We start from the raw sequence: 19,745 nt of genomic DNA, 5'->3' as shown, positions 1-19,745 counted from the left end.
TTATCCTCTTGTTCTAAGGTTTTGACTTAACTATTTCAAGGGGATGCCCTTCCAAAGTGGGATAGAATTATTGACATAAAGAGATGCTGATTCACTGAGAAAAATAATGACTTTGAAACATAGTCTCAAAAATTATACTGGGAATTTTGGAAATCTTCATTTAATGTGGGAAGTAAAAATAATCCAACAATTATATATCATCATCTCCAATAATGCATCTTTGCCTCTTACTGTTTGTTTCTTAGGGTTTGGCAAGTGTTAGATGGTAGATACTAGATGGGAAAAATAGATTTGTATCTTTGAGTTGTTTATTTGAGAGGTTTTTAGGGGGAAACATTCTGAAGCCCAGGATATATAAATATGATCAATTTTGGAAAAATGTTTCTTGAAAGAAGTCTATTTTTCAGTCTTTAAACTGATTTTTGACTAAAATATGATCTTATACCTCAGTGAGGTATGGAAGCAACCCTGATTTCTCCAAGGATCTATCTACCAAGCTTGAAAAACTCAATTAAGGGGAGGCTATGTGGTGCAGTGAATAGAGCACTGGCCCTGGAGTCAGGAGGACTTGAGTTCAAATTTGACCTCAGACACTTGACACATGTAACCTTGGACAAATCACTTAACCCCAATTTCCCTGCTTTACCCCCTCCAAAGAGCAACAAAAACCACCACCACCAACAATTCAATTAAGAACTTCATATTGAGAAAAAACATGGTACAGTGGACAGAGCATTCCCTATTTGTATTCAAGAAGACCTGAGTTTAAACCATGATTATGCAACTTTCTACTTGTGTGATCCTGGGTGAGTCACTTCACCTCTATAGTCCTCAGTCTCTTCATTTGTAAAATGAGAAGATTTAACTAAACTGTGTCTAATGTCTCTTTCAGGTCTATTTCATTGATTTTATATTCCTAATCTAGATGTTTTCATCCATATTGGGAAGCCTTCCATATATATAAATTTAAGCCCATGGAGGTAAAATGACTTCCCCTGATATCATACAAGAAATAACTAGGAAACCCATAATTAAAGCCCTTATTTTCTGACATCAAATCCAATGTGTTTTTGACTGCACCATCTGGTTCTCCAGAATTCCAGGACTCAGCAAGGGTACCCCCACAGAAGTGCTATGTTTCAGGGTAAGATGTACAGGAACTACAAATTTCATCCTAGGATTACTCTGACTTTAAAGATATTGGACAGGTATCCTCCCCTCTGTAACTCAGTTTCCTTATTGGCAAAATAGGAATAGGAAGATAGGCAGTTAGGTTATAGTATAGGTTAGTATTGTACTTGGAGTCAGGAAGGCCTGAGTTTATATCCCACCTTAGACAGTTACTAGCTATAAGACTCTGTGTAAGTCTCTTAACCTCCTTCCATTTCAGTATCCTCATTTATAGAATGAGCATAACAATAGCATATACCTGACAGGACTGTTGTGAGGCTTCACTGAGATAACGAACATGCAAAACTCAAAGTGCTATCCCTAGCAATGTATTATTAGACTGTGAAGATCATTTTAAGGACTCAGTAACAAGGGGGAATGTACACTGCTTTGTAAATGAAAACTCTTCAGCATCAGGGATCTGAGTAAGTACCAATTCTGGGCTATGCTTGTTGTTAATGTTCAGGGAACCCTCTCTTCTAAATCTTCAAAGAACTTTGTTAGCGAAATAGACTTGAAGTATTTCTGCATATTGCTTTCCCCAGAGTTCCTATTTATAACTTTCCAGAAGGAGCAGATTCAAGTTAACTGTCAGTAGCTTCAGAGCAATGTAAACTGGAAAGAATGTAGATGAAAGACGAAAAGTAATCACATTTCTTTCAGGAAGCCTTCATTTACCTCATACTTGATTGATATCATGTTAAACATTGGAATAGGATTTTGGAACAGAACTTTGGTGCCCCAACTAGTAATATTCTCCAGTTGACCTGTCAAATTCTCAGGGCAGGTCCTCCTAATGACAGTCACCCCACCCATCTGTTCTTGCCTTTCCAGGGCAAGTCTTATCTAGGTTTTTACATAAATCTACCAGAAAAGGCCACCAAACCTATGGAGGACATTCCAGTCATTCTTTTGATTTTGTGTTGATAGCATGAGAGTATATGAGCTGTCAATTAACTAGTTGTTTCTCTATTATGTGACTAGCTTATATTTTCCTTTGTCTCTGATTTACTCTACTTCTGAATAATTTCTAATTTGTAATATGTTGTAGACTATTCACACCCATCATCTGACTTTTCATTGCTCCTTTGCTGATTGCAAAAAATCAATATTTTATTTGCTTTTTGGAGGGGGGAATGCAGGGCAATTGCGGTTAAGTGACCTGCCCATGGTCACACAGCTAATTAAGTGTCAAGTGTCTGAGGCCGAACTTGAGCTCAGGTCCTCCTGACTTCAGGATGAGTACTCTATTCAGTCACCTAGCTGCCCCTAAAAAAACAATTTTTAAAGAATATAAACTCACATACCATAAAACCTAATGAGAGAAATATTGCTGCTTAAAAAAAAAAGATGTTCCTTTGATAAAGATTGAGATATATTTTGGGAAGGCATGGCCAATGCAAGATTATTATTATTATTTGTCTCAAATATGCATACTTTTAAAAAAGGGGTTTCTTTTTCTTTTTTCCCCCAAAAGGGCAAGGAAATAGAATGGAGATAAAGATTTTTGTTAATTGAAAAAAAAAGTAAATTTTAAAATACAGTTAGAAAAAAGAGTAAAATAAGATGGACCTTTGTTTCAAGGAAAAAATTAAAGTTATTAAAATTATGTTCTTTCCTATGAAATGAAAGCCAGGCCAATGTCATCCCATATTCAGTTATAGCTTGTTTACTGCCCATTTGCATGATTTGTACCAACTTCATAATTATTCAATTGTATATAAGAGACTAGATAATAAATGTTTTTCATCCACTTTGTTTTTCCTTTGTGGATAGTTAGGATGTTATGCAGTATTCATGAACTTGATTCAACAAGCATGATACAATCCACAATTGGGAGCATTTGAAGAACCTCACTGTTTGTATTGCATCTCTTTTTGATTTTGATGTCATGCATCCTCTGTGATGACGAAAAGCATGGTTTTAGCATATATTTCCCTCCTTTACATCTCACTAGATAGTTAAAATTAGAAGGTATTCAGAAGAACGTAAGTCAGTTCTGACATATTTCAAGGAATCTTGTAAGATTTTCACATATAAGTGAGACATCCATGGAGGGTATACTTTAAAGGAGTGTTGCTCTTCAGGAAATCAAATTATTTTTATAGCCAACAAAAAAAATAAATATAATGGGATTTTGTATTCTCCATGCCTTTTATTAAATTAAGTGACTACAAAGATGTGGTTTGCTGTGGAATATCATTTGCAAGGGTCTTGCTGTTCTTTCACCTCATATAGAGCATCCTGAAGGATTGTCATGATGTTTATGAATATTATTCTCATAATTTTTTAATCTTTGAGATAGAAAAAAGATACATGGGGCAGTATAATTAGTATGCTCTAATTTTTGGAAATAATAATATTTAAGATTTTTATACACACTTGGTACCCTGCCCTCTTTCAGATATCATGAGAATTGATCCCTTTCCATCCTCATGGTAGCAACACCTCCATCACAGACCTCCTTTGTCTATTTCTTCTAATAGCACAGGTCATCTGTGATTTTAGATTCTAAATATTGTAAACAATATTTTTGTTGGTTTAAAAAAGTTTCTTACCAAAAACAAAAGCTTTTCAGAATTTTTCATTTTTGTTGTCCTTCTTTAAACTTCATCCTATAATGCCCTTGGGATGATTTTGCTTATTTGAGTCTTTCACTAAGCCATTAGTAAACTTATTTTTCCCTTCACTATTTCTTGATGTTTTCTGAGGATATATTGCTTTTGATCTTCCTGTATCTTCTTAAAGTTTTTACAAATGAGTTTATATCCTAAATCATTTCTAGTTTTGGTGGCCAATCTATCTACTTAGGTAAGAAATCATATGTTTGCTAGTTGAAGTAGTTTCTAGATTTCTGTGATTGAAATTTGACCATTGACATTAATATTATATAGGATATTATATACATACAAAATAAGAATCTTTTCTTAAGTGCCAAGATCTCTCTGACCCTCCTTTTTTACACAAGTAAATTTGAGTCAAATACACTCAAAATATTTAAAATGAAATGCAAGTTAGAGATCATCTAATTCAACCACTTCATTTTATGATGAAGAACTGAGGCTCAAAATGTGAAAGTGACTTTCACAAGTGAGGGGGGTAGAGCTAGAATTTGAACCCAGGCCTAGGTATTGTCTATGTAAACCTTTATAATCTGGTCCTTCTCTCTCATCCCAACCATATCACATACTTTTCTTCAATATGAATTCTTTGTTTTAGGGAAACTGGATGATTTATTATTCCACATTCATGCCTTTTGCTTTCTTAACTTTTGCAACTTTACTCACATTACTACTTCTTCCTGTAATGTTATATTCTTTCCTTTTCTCTCCCATCTCCCAACCATCCTCATCTTCTCCTGTGAAACAGGCATTAAAATTGTGGTAGTGGCAACCATTGATTGATGAGTCTTCTTGATTTTAATTTTATATATTATCCTTCAGCTTTTCTATGGCAAAGGATGCTGTATAATCACTTTCATTGTTTTTTTCCTCCTCAGTGCCCCCAGAATGAGGACTAATATTGCTACTCCTTTTTTTGCCTATCAGGAAACTGAAAGTCAGAGAAATTATAAGTAATTTAACCAAGGCAATACAGATTCAGCCTCAAAGTCAAAATTAGATCTTTCTTGTGTGTTCATGAATCTGGCCCTGTTAATAGCTTCTTCATTTCCTGAGCCACTGCCAAAAAAAGATAATGGTTTTTGGATAGTAATTTTGCAGTGTTGTCTCATCCATTCTTTCCATTTCCACTGCCAATACCAGAGTTTAGTTACTTATCACCTCAAGCACAAAATGTTGCAATAGTATCCTAACTGGTTTCCTTGCCTCCAGACTCTTCCCCCATCCCTGTGATTTCCTACAAACAAAATCTTCAATGGCTTTCCAATACTTCTGAATACAGTTGAAATGTCTTAACCTGAAATTAAAAATTCTCTTCAATCTTGCCTCAATGTATCTTTCTAGGCTTACCTCATGCTATTCTTTGGCCAAATGGACTGCTTGCTTTTTTCCAAATAGATATTTCATCTCTCCACCTCTGTGCCTTGGTCTATGACATTTTTTTTTTTTTGCCTAGAACACTCTTCCCCCACATCCTTTTTACTTATAAGAGTCAGTTTGGTGGAGTGCAAAAAGCATGGGCTTTGGAATTGTAAGACCTGGGTGAGCTCAAATCCTGCTTTTGACACATATTAGCTACTTGATTGGTCATTAACGTCTCTAAACCTCATTCTACATCTCTAAATTGGGTATAATAATACTTATTCTTTCTGCTTCATAGTATTGGTGGGAAAAAAGTTCTTTGTCAATCTTAAAGCACAATATGAATGGTAATTAGTGCTGTCCTTCTACCAGCTCAAATGCTACTTCATTCATTATGCCTTACCTAATCACCCCAGGCAGAAGTAAACTCTCCCTTTCTATGCTTCTATAACTCTTACAGTTATCCAAACAAGTTCCTTTATGGAGCATTTACTGTATATCATTTTCTTTTACAATTGTTTCTGCTTATGTTATTTCCTGACCTAAACTATAAAGTCTATGATAATTGATGGGGAAAAAATGTACAAGAATTGAAATGAGAAGAATTCTGTTTGATTCCTGATTCTGTGGCTTACTGACTGTGTGACCTTAGGCAAGTTATTACACCATCCTGGGTCTCAGTTTCTTCAACAGTAAAAGAGAAAGACATAGTAGTCTTCCTTTGTCACCTACCTTCCACGTTTACCTTTGAATTAAATAACCCTTCCAACTATAAGAGCCTATCAGATATGAAGGTGAAAATTTCCATCATGCACAGTGCTTAATGTAGTCTCTTATGCAGTGCAGGAACTCACAAATTTTGTTGGTGGTTATTGTGGTTCTGTAAATGAGCGATTGAATGAATGAATGCTGGTATCACAGAAGAGGCCTGATAAGATCCTTCCCTCTTTTTCTAGGCTAAACTGAACCTGCCTTTTTTTTTTTTAATATTTCGTTGGATTGGTGATCCCATTGATTCAAGTAATACTTCCAGTGGTACACAGCCAGCTCTCAATTAGTGCAAATAATGAATCGCATGAAGTGGTTGCACATATTAAAATTTGAATATAGATAGCAACCTACCCATTCCTTCTCCTCCTGAGTACCTCTTATTCATGTCCTCTCATAAAACCTCTACAAGAGAACTTAAGATTGGAGACTTACCTCTAGCTCTCTTAATATTATGAATATATTAATGCATTTCACAGACTGTTTCAGTTTTTTTATATCTTCAACAACTAGGATAGTGCCTAGAATATAGCAGTTGACTAATAAATGTTTGTCATTGGTTGAATCTTTTATACCTGGCTCTTGCTATATGACCAGACTTTCTCCTTTTCTAATCATGCATCGCTTTGAGAATGCTCTTTACCCAGCTCCATGCGTGCTATTTACCATTGTTGATATGCTACTAACTATTTATTCCCCCTATATGTTCTTACTCTGCCCTTTGGATGATGTACAATTTTGATTCCTTGGAGATAATGGCATTCTATGATCTGCAACCATTTTTTTTTTTTGCTTTTTGGAGGGCAGTTAGGGTTAACTAACTTGCCCAAGGTCACACAGCTAGTAAATGTTAAGTGTCTGAGACTGGATTTGAACTCGGGTCCTCTTGACTTCAGGGCCCGTGCTCTACTCACTCCACCACCTAGCCGCCCCAATCTGCAGCCATTTAACATCGCCAGAAGAGTGGTGTTTAAAATATGGAATTTCTCTTTTTAAAAAAAAATTGCTTAATCAGAAGCAAACACTTTTTAGGAGAGACAGGATGAAAGAAGAGAGAGAATAGAATAAACAGGAATAGGTTTTCACAGCATGACTATTATGGATGTGTTTTGCACGACTATACATATATAACTTATATGGAATTGCTTGCCGTCTGGAGGGGATGGAGAGGGAGGAAGGGAGAGAATTGGGAACTCAAAGTTTTAAAAACAAATGTTAAAAATTATTATTTACATGTAACCGGGGAAAAATTAAATACTAAATAAATCCAAAAAAGAATTGGAAGGAAACATAAGAATAGTTAGAGATAGAAGGTTAAGGAAAATTATCTCACATCATCACAATGGGAAAGTAGACACCTATACAACTAAGGAGGAAATGGTGGGAGGATGAGCTGACACTTCAATCTCATTATCATGTGAACTGACCATAGGAATAAAGAATATCAATTTAGAGAGCTGGGTACAGAAACACATTTCATTCAACAAGGAGAGAGAAAGGGGAATTAGAGGTAAGGTAGCTTAAGGTAGGGATTAGTCTTAGGCAAAATAAACTCTTAGAGATGTACACAAATACTTACAGCAACTCTTTTTGTGGTGACAAAGAATGGGAAACTGAAGGGATGGCCATCAACTGAGAAATGGTTGAAAAAGTTATGCTATAAAATGTGATGGAAGACTGTTGTAATATAAGAGATGATGAAGAGGATGTTTTCAGAGAAGTTTGGGAAAACTGGTATGAACTGATGCAGAGTGAAGTGAGAAGAGCCAGGAGAAAAATGTTTACAATTACAACAATATGGTAAACAACTTTGAAAGACTTAGGAACTCTGATCAGCTTAAGGACCAATTATGATTCCAGAGGACTAATGATGAAACATGCTACTCATTTCTTGATAGAGAAGTGAAAAATTCAGAGTAAAGAATGAGGCGTAAGTTGTTTTGGTCATGGACAATGAAGAAATTCATTTAACATGCTTGTAACAGATGTTTTCTTTCCTTTTTTTCCAGTTTTTTTTTTCCTTTCTCATACCTTTCTTGTGGTGAGGGTTAGGTTGGGAAGAAGGGAAGGTATTTTTTTCTGATTGAAGAAAAATACAATTTAAGAAAAACTTAGTTCAGTTTCTACATATTTTGTAAATATTTATATATTGCCTCTCTTGATAGAATGTAAGGTCCTTGAGAGCAGTGACTGTTCTATTTCTGTCTTTGTATTCCCAGAACCTAGCATAGTGCCTGAGACCTGGTTTGCACTTAATATTTATAGATTAGCTGAAAAAAAATCACTTGCATGTATTCATCAGTAATCAAATCAAATGAAACTCAGAACAAGATGTTTACATGTAATAATCAATGGGTTATTCTGCACAGAACTAAGAAGACTACTAAGCAATAACATTTCTGGTACTACAAGACCAACTCAATTCTATTTGATATGGCATGATACTGAAAGAAAACACTCAACCACAATTAATGTAATCAATCCATCCCATTATTAGCTTGCTAGGTCAACACAGCCAAAGTGAAATGAGAGAATGAATCAGTTAATAAACATTTACTAAGCACCTACTATGTGCCAAGCTGTGCTAAGTGCTGGTGATTCAAATTAAGAAAGAAAGACAGTTCCTGCTCTCAAAGAACTTGACAATCTAATGGGGGGAAACGACAGAAAACAAGAAACTGAAAGGGGTAGGGAAAGGTGCCAGGCACAAGGGCATGATGAAGAAGTACAAAGGAATGTAGCCAAGTGGGGAATGAAGAGATGGCTGACCTAGGTGCTCTTCATAAATGGAGGTTTGGGGAAGAGCTCTCCACCAGATAATCACAGGGACCCCAAGGGCAGAGTGTATTGATAAGGTATGAGTTCCAGGACTAATAGGATTTTGCAGGATCAGAACATTTCCTGAATAACTTAGAAGAACTAAAATTCCCTAACCTTACCTGAATTTTCTGCATTCTTCAGATAAAAACAGAATTTTTTTTTGTTTGATTGGTTTTTTGGGGGCTTCCAAAAGAATTATGATCATAGCTAATCATAATCATAGTCAAGTTTTACATATCCTTGTGTCTTTGTCACCTTTAATCTAAAGAAGATGAACTTGGACCTCTTATCTATTGATCTGAGACAAGGCCCTGATAAACTCTTAGAACCTTCTATAAGTTTATGCAGAGATGGAAGAATGTTTCTTCCCTCATTCACATAAGCAGAATGAATTAGTATCAAAGAGCTAAATGGGACATTAACATCATCAAACAAAACTCCCTCTTGTTACAGATGAGGGAACTGAGGTGCAGAAAGGCAAAAAATATCTTAGCCAAGTTCACCTATGTAATGCCAAGCAAAGGCAACTTCCCAAGGTTCAAAATACCAGCATAGGTGCTCTCCATTTTATTCAGTGACAAATTAAGAACAGAAACAATCAACATACAGCATAATTCAAAATACAGCATTTACCAAGTGTGATATAATCAAGTACTACCCCAGCTCTGGACATTGCATTCATTTAGTCCATCACAAAGCCCCTATTCTCAAATGGAGATTAATTTCCAATCATAAGTAAAGTACATTCATTTGTTCAATCACAGAACACAAAAAGGTCAAAAGTTCCCCACCCCTGGATCACAATTGAATCTACCCCAGAGTTACAACAAGCTTAAGCACAGCACTTAATACCCAAATGGAGATCCTTTCTTCATCTTGTCACCAGGCAAGTTCTCAGCAATCTTTGTTCCTGGGTAGACAAAGCTTAGCAAGGCCACAACACATATTGCCAGTGTCTTCATTAATTCATTCTCTGTCCATAGAGCAGTCCTAGGACCCCTGAAAACTTTAGCAAAACCCTCTTCCAGGATTTCTGTAAACACAACAAGAAAATCCTTCTTCAGGGCTTCTGAACCAACAGCAAGGTTCCAAGACCTCTACAACAACAGGACTGTCCTTCACCAGTGGACAGAATCCACTCTCTGTCTGCAGAACAGTCTCAGGAGCTTCGAACCAACAGCAAAGTTCCAAGGCCTCTGCAACAACAGGACTGTCTTTCACAGTGGAAAAATCTGGCGAAACAACATCAAAACAGACAAAGTACCAGCATAACAGCCATGTCTCCTCAGTCCTTGGCAGCTCTGGGTGGCAGCTCTCAAAAAGTCCTGGGCAATTCAAAGTGGCCCTCAGCAATCCTCTCAATCTCTCTCTGCCTCCAAAATGCTGCTTCCAAAAAGTTCTTCTGCACCCTCTTGTGTCTCTCTAAATTTACGTCACCAGCTCCTCCCAGTTCAGCCCTCTCTTTTCACATCAACAAGTCCATCCCACAAGTGGGATTCACAAGCTCTGGGTTTTAACACAATCAATTTGAAAACCAAGCCAATACAGGGGGATCTTTATATTCCATTACTATTCCATTGCTTGGCATTACAACCTAGTAGTAGAGTTGAGAATAGAATATTGGTCTCTCAATTTCTCTTTGATGGCAGTTTCCCATATACATTGTTTCTTTAACAGAATCTACATTTTATTCTACTTGTGTTTCCTTTTTAATATTTATTGATGTATATTTTTTCATATTACTGTACTTTTCCAATAAATACTCAGTCTATAGATCTCTCTCTCAGAACAATGAAGGGTTAAGTAAAGCAAACCAATGTAACACTCATGTCTGATAGGATGTATGACATATTTTCACTCCTAGTTCAAGAGCACTGTACCCAGATGAAGTGAAAAGTTATCATTCGTCTTAAGGACCATAACTGATCATTACATTTCTTTTGAATAATTTTGCTTTTGAGTTTTGCCTTTGCTTTTTCACTTTTTACTGTTATTGTCATTATATATATATTGTTGTCTTAGTTCTACTTTCATTTCTCTGCATCAGTTCATATAAGGCTTCCTATGTTTTTCTCAAGTGTTTCATAGCCATAATTTCTTAAGGTACAATAATATTCCATTCTTTTCATAAAATATCACAATTCATTCATTTTTCTGTTCTTCAATTGATAGGAATATACCTTGTTTCCATTTCTTTTCCTAGGACAAAAAGTGCTCCCATGCGTATTTTTCTGTCTTGTACCTCCTTGAAGTAAATGCCAAGGAGTGGGATTACTAGGCCAAATGTTAACAATATTCTCATAAAATTCAAAATTGAGAAATTTGTACACAATTACAGACACAACATATGTGTGATGAATAACTTTGATAGACTGGGCTCCTCTCAACAATGCAAGGTGATAAGACAACTCCAAAAGACTCATGATGTCAAGAGATGTCCACATCCAGAGAAAGAACTACAGAGTTTGAATGCAGATTGAAGCAAACTACTGGCTCTCTTTTATTTCCTTGTTTTGTTTTGTTTCCTCTTTCCCATTGTTCATTCCATTGGTCATAATCCTTCTTTACAACTTGACTAATGTTTAATGTGAATGTATTTTTAGATCCTATATTTGATTGCATGCCGCCATGGGGTGGGGGGGGGGGGAAGAAAGAGAGGGAGAGGAAGAAAATTAGAAACTCAAGAGATTATGGAACTGAATGTTGTAAACTGAAAGTACATTAATAAATTAATTAATTTTAAAAATAAATAAAATTCAAAATTGCTTTTTAAAAATGGAATAAATTCTTAGTTCCATCAACAATGTATTGGTGTACTTGACTTTCTACCAACCCTTCCAACATTGACTATTTCCATATTTTACCATCTTTGCAAATTTGTTGACTATGAGGTTAAAGATAAGAGTTTTAAAATTTGTATTCATTTTAGATTTGAAGCATTTTTGTGTGGTTGTGGATGTTTTTTTTCATTTCTTTTTTTTACTGTTCATATTCTTTGCATACTATCAAAGGATTTTTCTTAGTCTTAAATATTTCTATCAATTCTCAGTGCATCTTGGGTATCAGAATTTTATCAAAGTGTCACATGAAAAATTTTCCCTATGTCACAACTTTTCTTTTATATTTAAATGTATTGATTTTGTTCGGATATAAATAAACCTTTAAATTTTTATGTAATCAAAACTAAATTATCATTCTATCCAATTCTCTCCTCTGTACCACTAATACCTTGAGAATCAAATAAAGGAAAGCTTCTTTCACTCTGCCACATTCTATTATTGCATCAGAAGACCACAAAGTCCCTAGCTTCTGAGGTGTTTAAGATTCTTTTTTATTTGACATCTGTGCAAATTTTCAAATTGCTGAGGGTTACCTTATACTCAAGAAATGTTCTCATTTATTACTTATTCACTTATAGACTGTGCCCCCTTATATTGTTGAAGGTCCCCTTTTTCTTGTCTCTTCTAATTTTTTTATGTTATGCTTATTTCTTTTTTAGAGTTTAGTGTGGTGTATAGTATAAGTAAGATATGGGTTTCAACTTGATTTAGACAAAACTACTTTCCATTTTCCTCAGAAGTTCTTGCCAAGTATGAAATCTTTCTCCTTGTGGTTTATACTCTTATGATTATTGAATGTTGGGCAGGGCAACTTTGGTTATTTGCCTTTTCTATTAGAAATATATACAGGGTTAATTTCTTGCATTTTGTTGTTAATCTGTGTAGCACTGGTTCCATTATCCTTACTTTTATTTTTTTCCCTACTTCATCCATTTTTAAAATGATTGTTTTTAAATATCAGAGCCAAGAACTGTGCAAGTCATACAGAGGTGAGAGAAGTTGTATTAACCATAGATAAAAGTGGTTTAATTGCAGAGGGGTTCAAACCAGGTGATTTCCCCCATGATTCTTCAAAAGATAGAGAAGAGAATATATGTAGTATCCTTTGTTCAAATGTAGAAATGGAAAATCAGAATGATTCCCTCTGTATTTTTATATGATAAACTCCATGAGGGTAGACAACATAGCATATCTTTGTATCTTCTGTATCATGTGCTACACACAAAAGGAGCTCAGTTAATGTATATTAACTAAATAAATGAATGAATGCTATATTTGAGAGATGAGAGTTTCTCAGAATTAATAACGTTACATTATAGTTATGCTGCTTCTTTTTTAGCACAATATAATTAATTATTTATTTTTACTTTCAGGTGCCAAATTCATGGTTCGATCTGAGCCATTTGCAGTATTTCCTGTTAACACAGGAGAGAAATCTACCATCCTTATGGCTCTTGTTTTGTGTTCAGCCGCCTCATGGTTTGCTTTGTGCTTTCTTGTATTTTGTTGGCTTAAGAAAAGAAAAATCAAAAGTAAGTTTGCATTCCTGAAAGAATAATATATCTGTTTTGATCTTTGGAATGCAGGCATTAATTAAAATGTCTTGATTTACAATAAGTAAATATATTTTTTTATTTACCAGTGAAATTTCTTATAATCCTATATGAATAACTGGCCACATGAAACTTGCTGAACCCATTTCCACACATAGAATATGAGTTCCTGAAGATCAGGAACTATTACAGCCCCTTTGTAATTATATTCCCAATACCTAGCATGGTGTCTGCCATATAGTAGGCATTTAATAAACACTTGTTGAAAGATTAATTTGGAGTCTAAAATTCAATCTAAATCTTGATTTTCTACTTGTGATCCTTGGGAAGTCACTTCAACTCTATATCTCCTTGTCTAAAAAAATGAGAATAATAATATTTTCCTGCCCACTTCAAAGGATTGTTATGAAAATCAAATGAGATAATGTCAAGCACTTTGTAAAATATAAAATGCAATGTATATTAATATTATTGATGTTGTTATTTCCATAGCAAAAACAGAACATAGAAGTATCCTATATAGAAAAACTAGCTTGTTAAATGTATGAGGGTAAATCATTGGAAGACACTAAAATATCTCTTCAAGAAAGACTATGTGATCTTGTCATTCAAAGGCATGGGTACAGGACTAGAAGACAAGAGAACTTCTAAACTCTGATCTCTGCCACTAACTAGATGTGTGACTTCTGTCTAGTCTATTGATTTTTTTTCAGCCTCAGTTTCCTCATTTGTCAGTATTTGCCCTAATAATTGCAGGTAAAGATGAACTGAGAGGGTATATGTGAGCATACTTTGAAACTATAACAGTTTGTGGTTGGTTTTTTACTACTATTATGCCTACATTTTCTTTCCTGTAGTTCAGAGACACAGAATCATAATAATATATTTCAGCTGAAAGGAACATTAAAAGTTCTCTAAGAATAGGATCCCTTGGGGCAGCTAGGTGGCTCAGTGAATAGAGCACCAGCCCTGGAGTCAGGAGGACCTGAGTTCAAATCAGACCTCAGACATTTAACACTTACTAACTGTGTGACCTTGGGCAAGTCACAACCCCAATTGCCCTTCCCTCCCCCCTCCAAAAAGCAAAAAAAAAAAAAAAAGAATAGGATCCTTGCTGCCTGAAGGAGAAAGAATGGACTGAACGACCACCTCCGGGATCACTAAATTAGATACATGTGGCCCCAAACATCTATATAGTAAGGGTTCTTCATCTTTTTGGTGTCATTTAGCAGCCTGGTCAAAGATTATGGACCTTTCTCTGCATAGTTTTTAAATAAAGAAAATTAAAAAGGAAATCAATTGTATTTATATGATATTTATTATGCTATATATGTCACTTAAAATAGATATAAAGGTAAGCTATCAGTATGACCATGATGATCATAATAATTTTCCTTCTTTTTATTTTATTCAATGGAATACGGATAGAGATGCTCCTGGGATCCTCCTCTGGTTCTTTTCTGTTTAATACTTGGCAAATTATTACACATGTGATTTAAATGATTGCTTTTTGTAGCTGCACAAAATGGGGGATATGTAAGCTCACCTTCACTAGTCTCGCTAAAGGTCTAGAGAAAAAATAATATTATTGTTATTATCTCAATCTCCTAATTTGTTTAAAATATTTGCTATATTTTTTATATTACATTTCCCAATATATCTTTCCTTCTGCCCCCTTCTTCTTTTCCTTGTAACAAAAACTAAATAAAATGAAAAAAGACAGCAAATTGACCAACATTTGAAAAAATCTGATAATCTCATTGGATCTTCATGACAAGACCAGGTTAGGTAGGTGTTATCTCCCCCCACCTGCATTGGACAAGAGCTGTTATTTCATCAGTATAGGGCTACTATGGAAGATCCCTCTACCTATGCAGTATCCTCACTGCTTCTAATCATTAGAGTGTGGTCTTGGATATTGACTAGATAAGTGATTTGCCCAGGAAGATATAGCCAGTGTATGTCATTCTGGAATTCAACTCTTTATCCCCTATCATATGCTACTTCCCAAGGTACTATTATCATTCCTGTTCTACAGATAATAAAACTGAGGTTTCAAATCCACTTGTTTTTTTCTGGCTCCAAGTCTGGTGCTCTGTCCACTTGGCCAAACTCCCATGATTTTCCTCAGGGCATATATTGAACTGTTTTCAAAGCCAGGATTAAACTATGGGAGGGTAGGGAAGTTATGACTCCAAGTTACTAGCTTTTTGCTACTGAGCCCCACTGAGACATTCTCATCCACTTTTAAAGGCCATTAACCCAAGTTTGGCAATAATTTTCAGAAATGATTAGACTCACCAACATTCTCTTCAGCCTTACCTATATTTACCTGTGCCTCTCTCCACATTTACTATACATCACCAATTCTGTTTTATCCCCATATCACTCAGAGAATACCAGCATCTGTGAATAGTAACAGCAGGTACTCCCACAGATATTAGTTCCATTAAAAATAAATAAATAAAATAAAAAATAATAAAGTCAGTAAGATGGAGATTTAGAACACCAGATATGCTTTACTATTTTCATGTCATTTTTAACTTTCCCTCTAAGACATTCTTATAGAAAGCTAAAGACTAGGGCATCTTGTCTATTGTTTATGGGTATAGCTGGATCATGTAGCCTTTAGCATGAGTAAAAGCAAAAGTGTCAGTCCCTTGCTGATTTTCAAGCTGACTTTAACAGCTCCATCATCACTGAAAACAGCCGCCTCGCTACCTTTGCTAGGGAAACTGTGTCAGCCTCCTGTTTAATGAGAACGATGTTCACTTCTTGCTAACACAGTTTCCACTATAATATGAGCAAGTTTTCAGTGGCAACAGGGATGGAGCTGAAGGCTATGTGTGGAGAATGTGTTTACTTCATGCTCTGAAACATGAGCACATTTAAAGCCCTTTTAATGGTAGCCCTTATATGCGTGATTGCAGGTGTTTCTCTTAGGCTGTTTCTTCCCCAGCACAGCAAAGTAGATTATTCGAAATAATCACTAGAAAATACACAGACCAAGCAGATTTTTATTTTATTTTCCAAAAATTCAGTGGCACGAAGATAAAAAGTACTCCGGCATTTTCTCAAATAATAAGTGTCAAGGTGCTAGTGTAGAAATGGCATTTGTTTTTATTAAAGTCTAGTGTAGTTTTAAAGAAAGCAGAAGAAAACAAAATTGATCAGTCCACTAATATGTCTTATCATATTAGTGTTCTAATACTGTTCTGCTCATCAGATTTCCTCCCTCCCCAGTTCTTACTCCTAATTTGCCAGAAATCTGACTTGGCCCTGGCATCCAATCAGGCAGTTATTCAAGAATCTTCCTAATGTCAAGGACTACATTCTGGGGCTTTTCATTGTGCCACCTCTCCTTATTCTCATCATCCCCATATTCCTCAATATGACCATTGTGCTGCCTTATCAGGGCTGATGTTGGATAAGTTGCTTGGTTTCTTATACCATGTTCCATCCATCATACTATCAATCAGTCAGCCAACAAATATCTATTTGGTGACCATTTTGTCTCTAGACAGTACTGGGTGCTATAGGTACTATAACACGATGAAATTCTTCCTGTATTCAAGGAACTCAGTCTGGTTGTCAAGACTATTAATACTATTTAAATGATTAGAGACATATATGATACCATCATGGTTGAGGCTATGTTGTGAAATGGATAAAGCACTGTTATTCAGGTCAGTGATACTTGCATTTGATTCCTTCCTCAGACAGCTTGGGCAAAAGTCATTTAATTCCTCTCAGCCTCAAATTTCCAATCTGAAAAAAGTGGGGAATCATAGCACATTTCTCAAGTGGTTATTTGCAAACATATGTATCTTCCATGGCATTAAATGAGATAATATATAGTGTTTTACTAACCTTTACAAGTGTCATTATCTCATCCTTCTTTGTAGCCTTTATAGAGGTTTATTCAGTCACTTTGAGCACATGTTTATTACCCAAGATCACCTAGCCTTCCTTATTTTGTGACTTGAGTGAAGTAAGGATAAGACCAGCTGTGTGTTCTTGGGGCATTTATTCCATTACCATTGATTACAAGGGTCCCATTTCCTCTGATGCAAGCTTGCCTGTGAGACTAGGGAAGTACTCAAAAGATGTGGTCAAGAATATAGCTCTTGTTGACCTTTCAATATTAGGTCCATGATATGCCTGAGACCACAAGCAGCTTCTGGAATAGTCTGTTGCACAAGCTTTTCCTTAGGGACAACTATAGCCTAATGAAACACAAATGTAGATACACAAAAAAGTCAGCTAGGCCAGTGAACTTCCCTCTCAACTGCTCAATAACAAAAAAGGCCTCACTTCACTCTCTTGTTTATCCTCCTTTTAGAACACATAGCTCAACTACCGTAGTATAAAGGATAGCTAGGTGGCACAGGGGATAGAGTGTCTAACCTGTAGTCTGGAACACCCTGAGTTCAAATCCAGCCCCGACACTTACTATGTGACCCTGGGCAAGTCACTTAACCCTGTTTTCCTAAGTTTTTTCATCTATCAAATCAGCTAGAGAAGGAAATGGCAACCTACTCCAGTATCTTTGCCAAGAAAATTTCACATGAGTTCATGAAAAGCCAGATGACTGACTAAACAATAAGCCATAGTATAATTAATTGGTCAGCCTAACAATAGGACTAAAAATAATTCAGGATCTCTCTACTTTAATATGGTGCCTACAAGCAACTGCAAGGTAGGACAGCATCAGGCCCTTTGGTAACAGTTTCTGCTCTCTTGCCCTACATGGGTGAGTGCTGGTTTTGAATCTGCCAGTTACTCACATGGGAACATGGGAAGATTGCCTAATTTCTTTGTTTCGGTTTCTTGCTCTCTCTCTCTCTCTTTTTTTTTTTTCTCTTCAAAGAATCTAGATGAGCAAACCAACATGGTTATGCTTTGAGTCTATGCCCTGTCTGTCCTTTAGAATTTAGGTCATGCCCCTTTCCTGGGCATGTATATAAAAGTATATAAATATTTTATATATAATTTTATATAAATTTTATATATAGTATATAAAAGAACAAAGCATCACTCTGAAGTGCCATGCTCTATATATGGCTTTCATCCCCCAAACTACCAAATGTGTTATGTGGTTTCCATTGGTACAGAAACAAAAATTGAAGAGACTTCTGAAGCTCAGGAAGATGACAAAAAGAAAAATCCTCAAGTCGTAACCCAACATCATACACATCACACAAGGCTTCAGGGAAGACTGGAAAAGACTGAAAAAGAGGCCACCATGATACAAGAACGTAAGTAGGGAAATTGAGGGGTTTTTGTAACAAGTGTGGAAATGATGTGGATTCTCTCTTATTTCAGCTCTAAGCATATTTTGTGGGTCCTCCTTCATTATTTCTCCACCCTGCCAAAAAAAATCACTTTGGCAGAAGATGATGCAAATCTACATGTTTTTGACTAGCTATAGTCTAGATTAGGGCTTCTTAAACTTTTTCCACTTGCTCTAGGTGAGAAGATGTCAAGGAACTAGGTACTTAGTGTAGATGACAAGTTTATCCTCTAAATGAGGTCTCCTTAAATATGAAAAGGAAGGAAGGAGGGAGGGAATGGAGGGAGGGAAGGAAGGAAGGAAGGAAGGAAGAAAGGAAGGAAGGAAGGAAGGAAGGAAGGAAGGAAGGAAGGAAGGAAGGAAGGAAGGAAGGAAGGAAGGAAGGAAGGAAGGAAGGAAGGAAGGAAGGAAGGAATTGGTCACATCCCAAAATACATTCTACATATTAGTCTCTCAGCTCCATTACTCTATATCTCTGTCGTAAGGTGGGCAGTATTCTTCTTTCTCAGTACTTTGGAATGATGGTTGATCATTTAGTTGATAACAATTCTTAAGTCTTTCAAAATTGCTCATTTTATGATATTCATGTGATAGTATAAATTTATCTTATAGTAATGCTCACTTCATTCTGTATCAGTTCATATAAGCCTTTCCATGTCTCTTTAAAATGGTCTTTTCTCTCATTTCTTGTAGCACAATCGTATTGCATTTTATTCATATACCATAACTTGTTCATTCATTTCACAACTGATTGACATTCCCTTTGTTTCCTTTTTTTTTGCCACCACAAAAAGAGTTGCTATACATATGTTTGTACATATAGGACCTTCTCTTTCTTTGATCTCTTTTCAGGTATATACTTAGCAGTAGTATAGATCAGTCAAAAGGAAGATAGTATTTAGTATATTTTTTGTGTGTAAATTCCAGATTGCTTTCTAAAAAGTTGGATGAATTCATAGCTCCAATAACAGTGAATCAATGTTCCTGTTTTCCCACAGACCTTCTAACATTTGTCATTTTCTTTTTTGTCAGCTCTGCCATTGATGTTAGGTGGAAACTCAGAATAACTTTAATTTTCACTTTTTCTAATTATTATTAATTTGGAACATTTTTAAGAGAACTTTAAATAGCTTGAGTTTGTTCCCTTGAGATCTGCTCATTTATGTTCTAGATTACTTCTCAATTAGAGAATGACACTTATTCTCATACATTTAAATAAATTCTTTATATAGCTTAGAAATGAGACCTTTAGCAGAAAAAAACTTTTTACATAGCTTCTTCTCCAGTTAGTTTTTTTCCTTCAAATCTTATTGATATT

At 35.6% G+C, this 19,745-nt stretch overlaps 1 protein-coding gene across 1 annotated transcript in view; it reads left to right on the top strand.

Annotated features, from left to right (window-relative positions):
* PKHD1 (PKHD1 ciliary IPT domain containing fibrocystin/polyductin) overlaps nucleotides 1–19,745 on the top strand; it is a 669,991-nt gene that overhangs the window by 632,368 nt on the left and 17,878 nt on the right. The window contains exons 65-66 of the mRNA XM_069070581.1: nucleotides 12,955–13,113; nucleotides 18,249–18,392. Coding sequence (XP_068926682.1) covers nucleotides 12,955–13,113; nucleotides 18,249–18,392 — 303 coding nt within the window. The remainder of the gene's footprint in view (nucleotides 1–12,954; nucleotides 13,114–18,248; nucleotides 18,393–19,745) is intronic.

Source organism: Petaurus breviceps, unplaced genomic scaffold (assembly GCF_028583685.1).
Source record: "Petaurus breviceps papuanus isolate PSGF00001 unplaced genomic scaffold, PetGlider_PUasm1.0 90822, whole genome shotgun sequence".
NCBI classification, from domain to species: Eukaryota; Metazoa; Chordata; class Mammalia; order Diprotodontia; family Petauridae; genus Petaurus; species Petaurus breviceps.
Note: the sequence above shows the minus strand (reverse complement) of the source record. Positions and strands in the feature narration are given on the sequence as shown.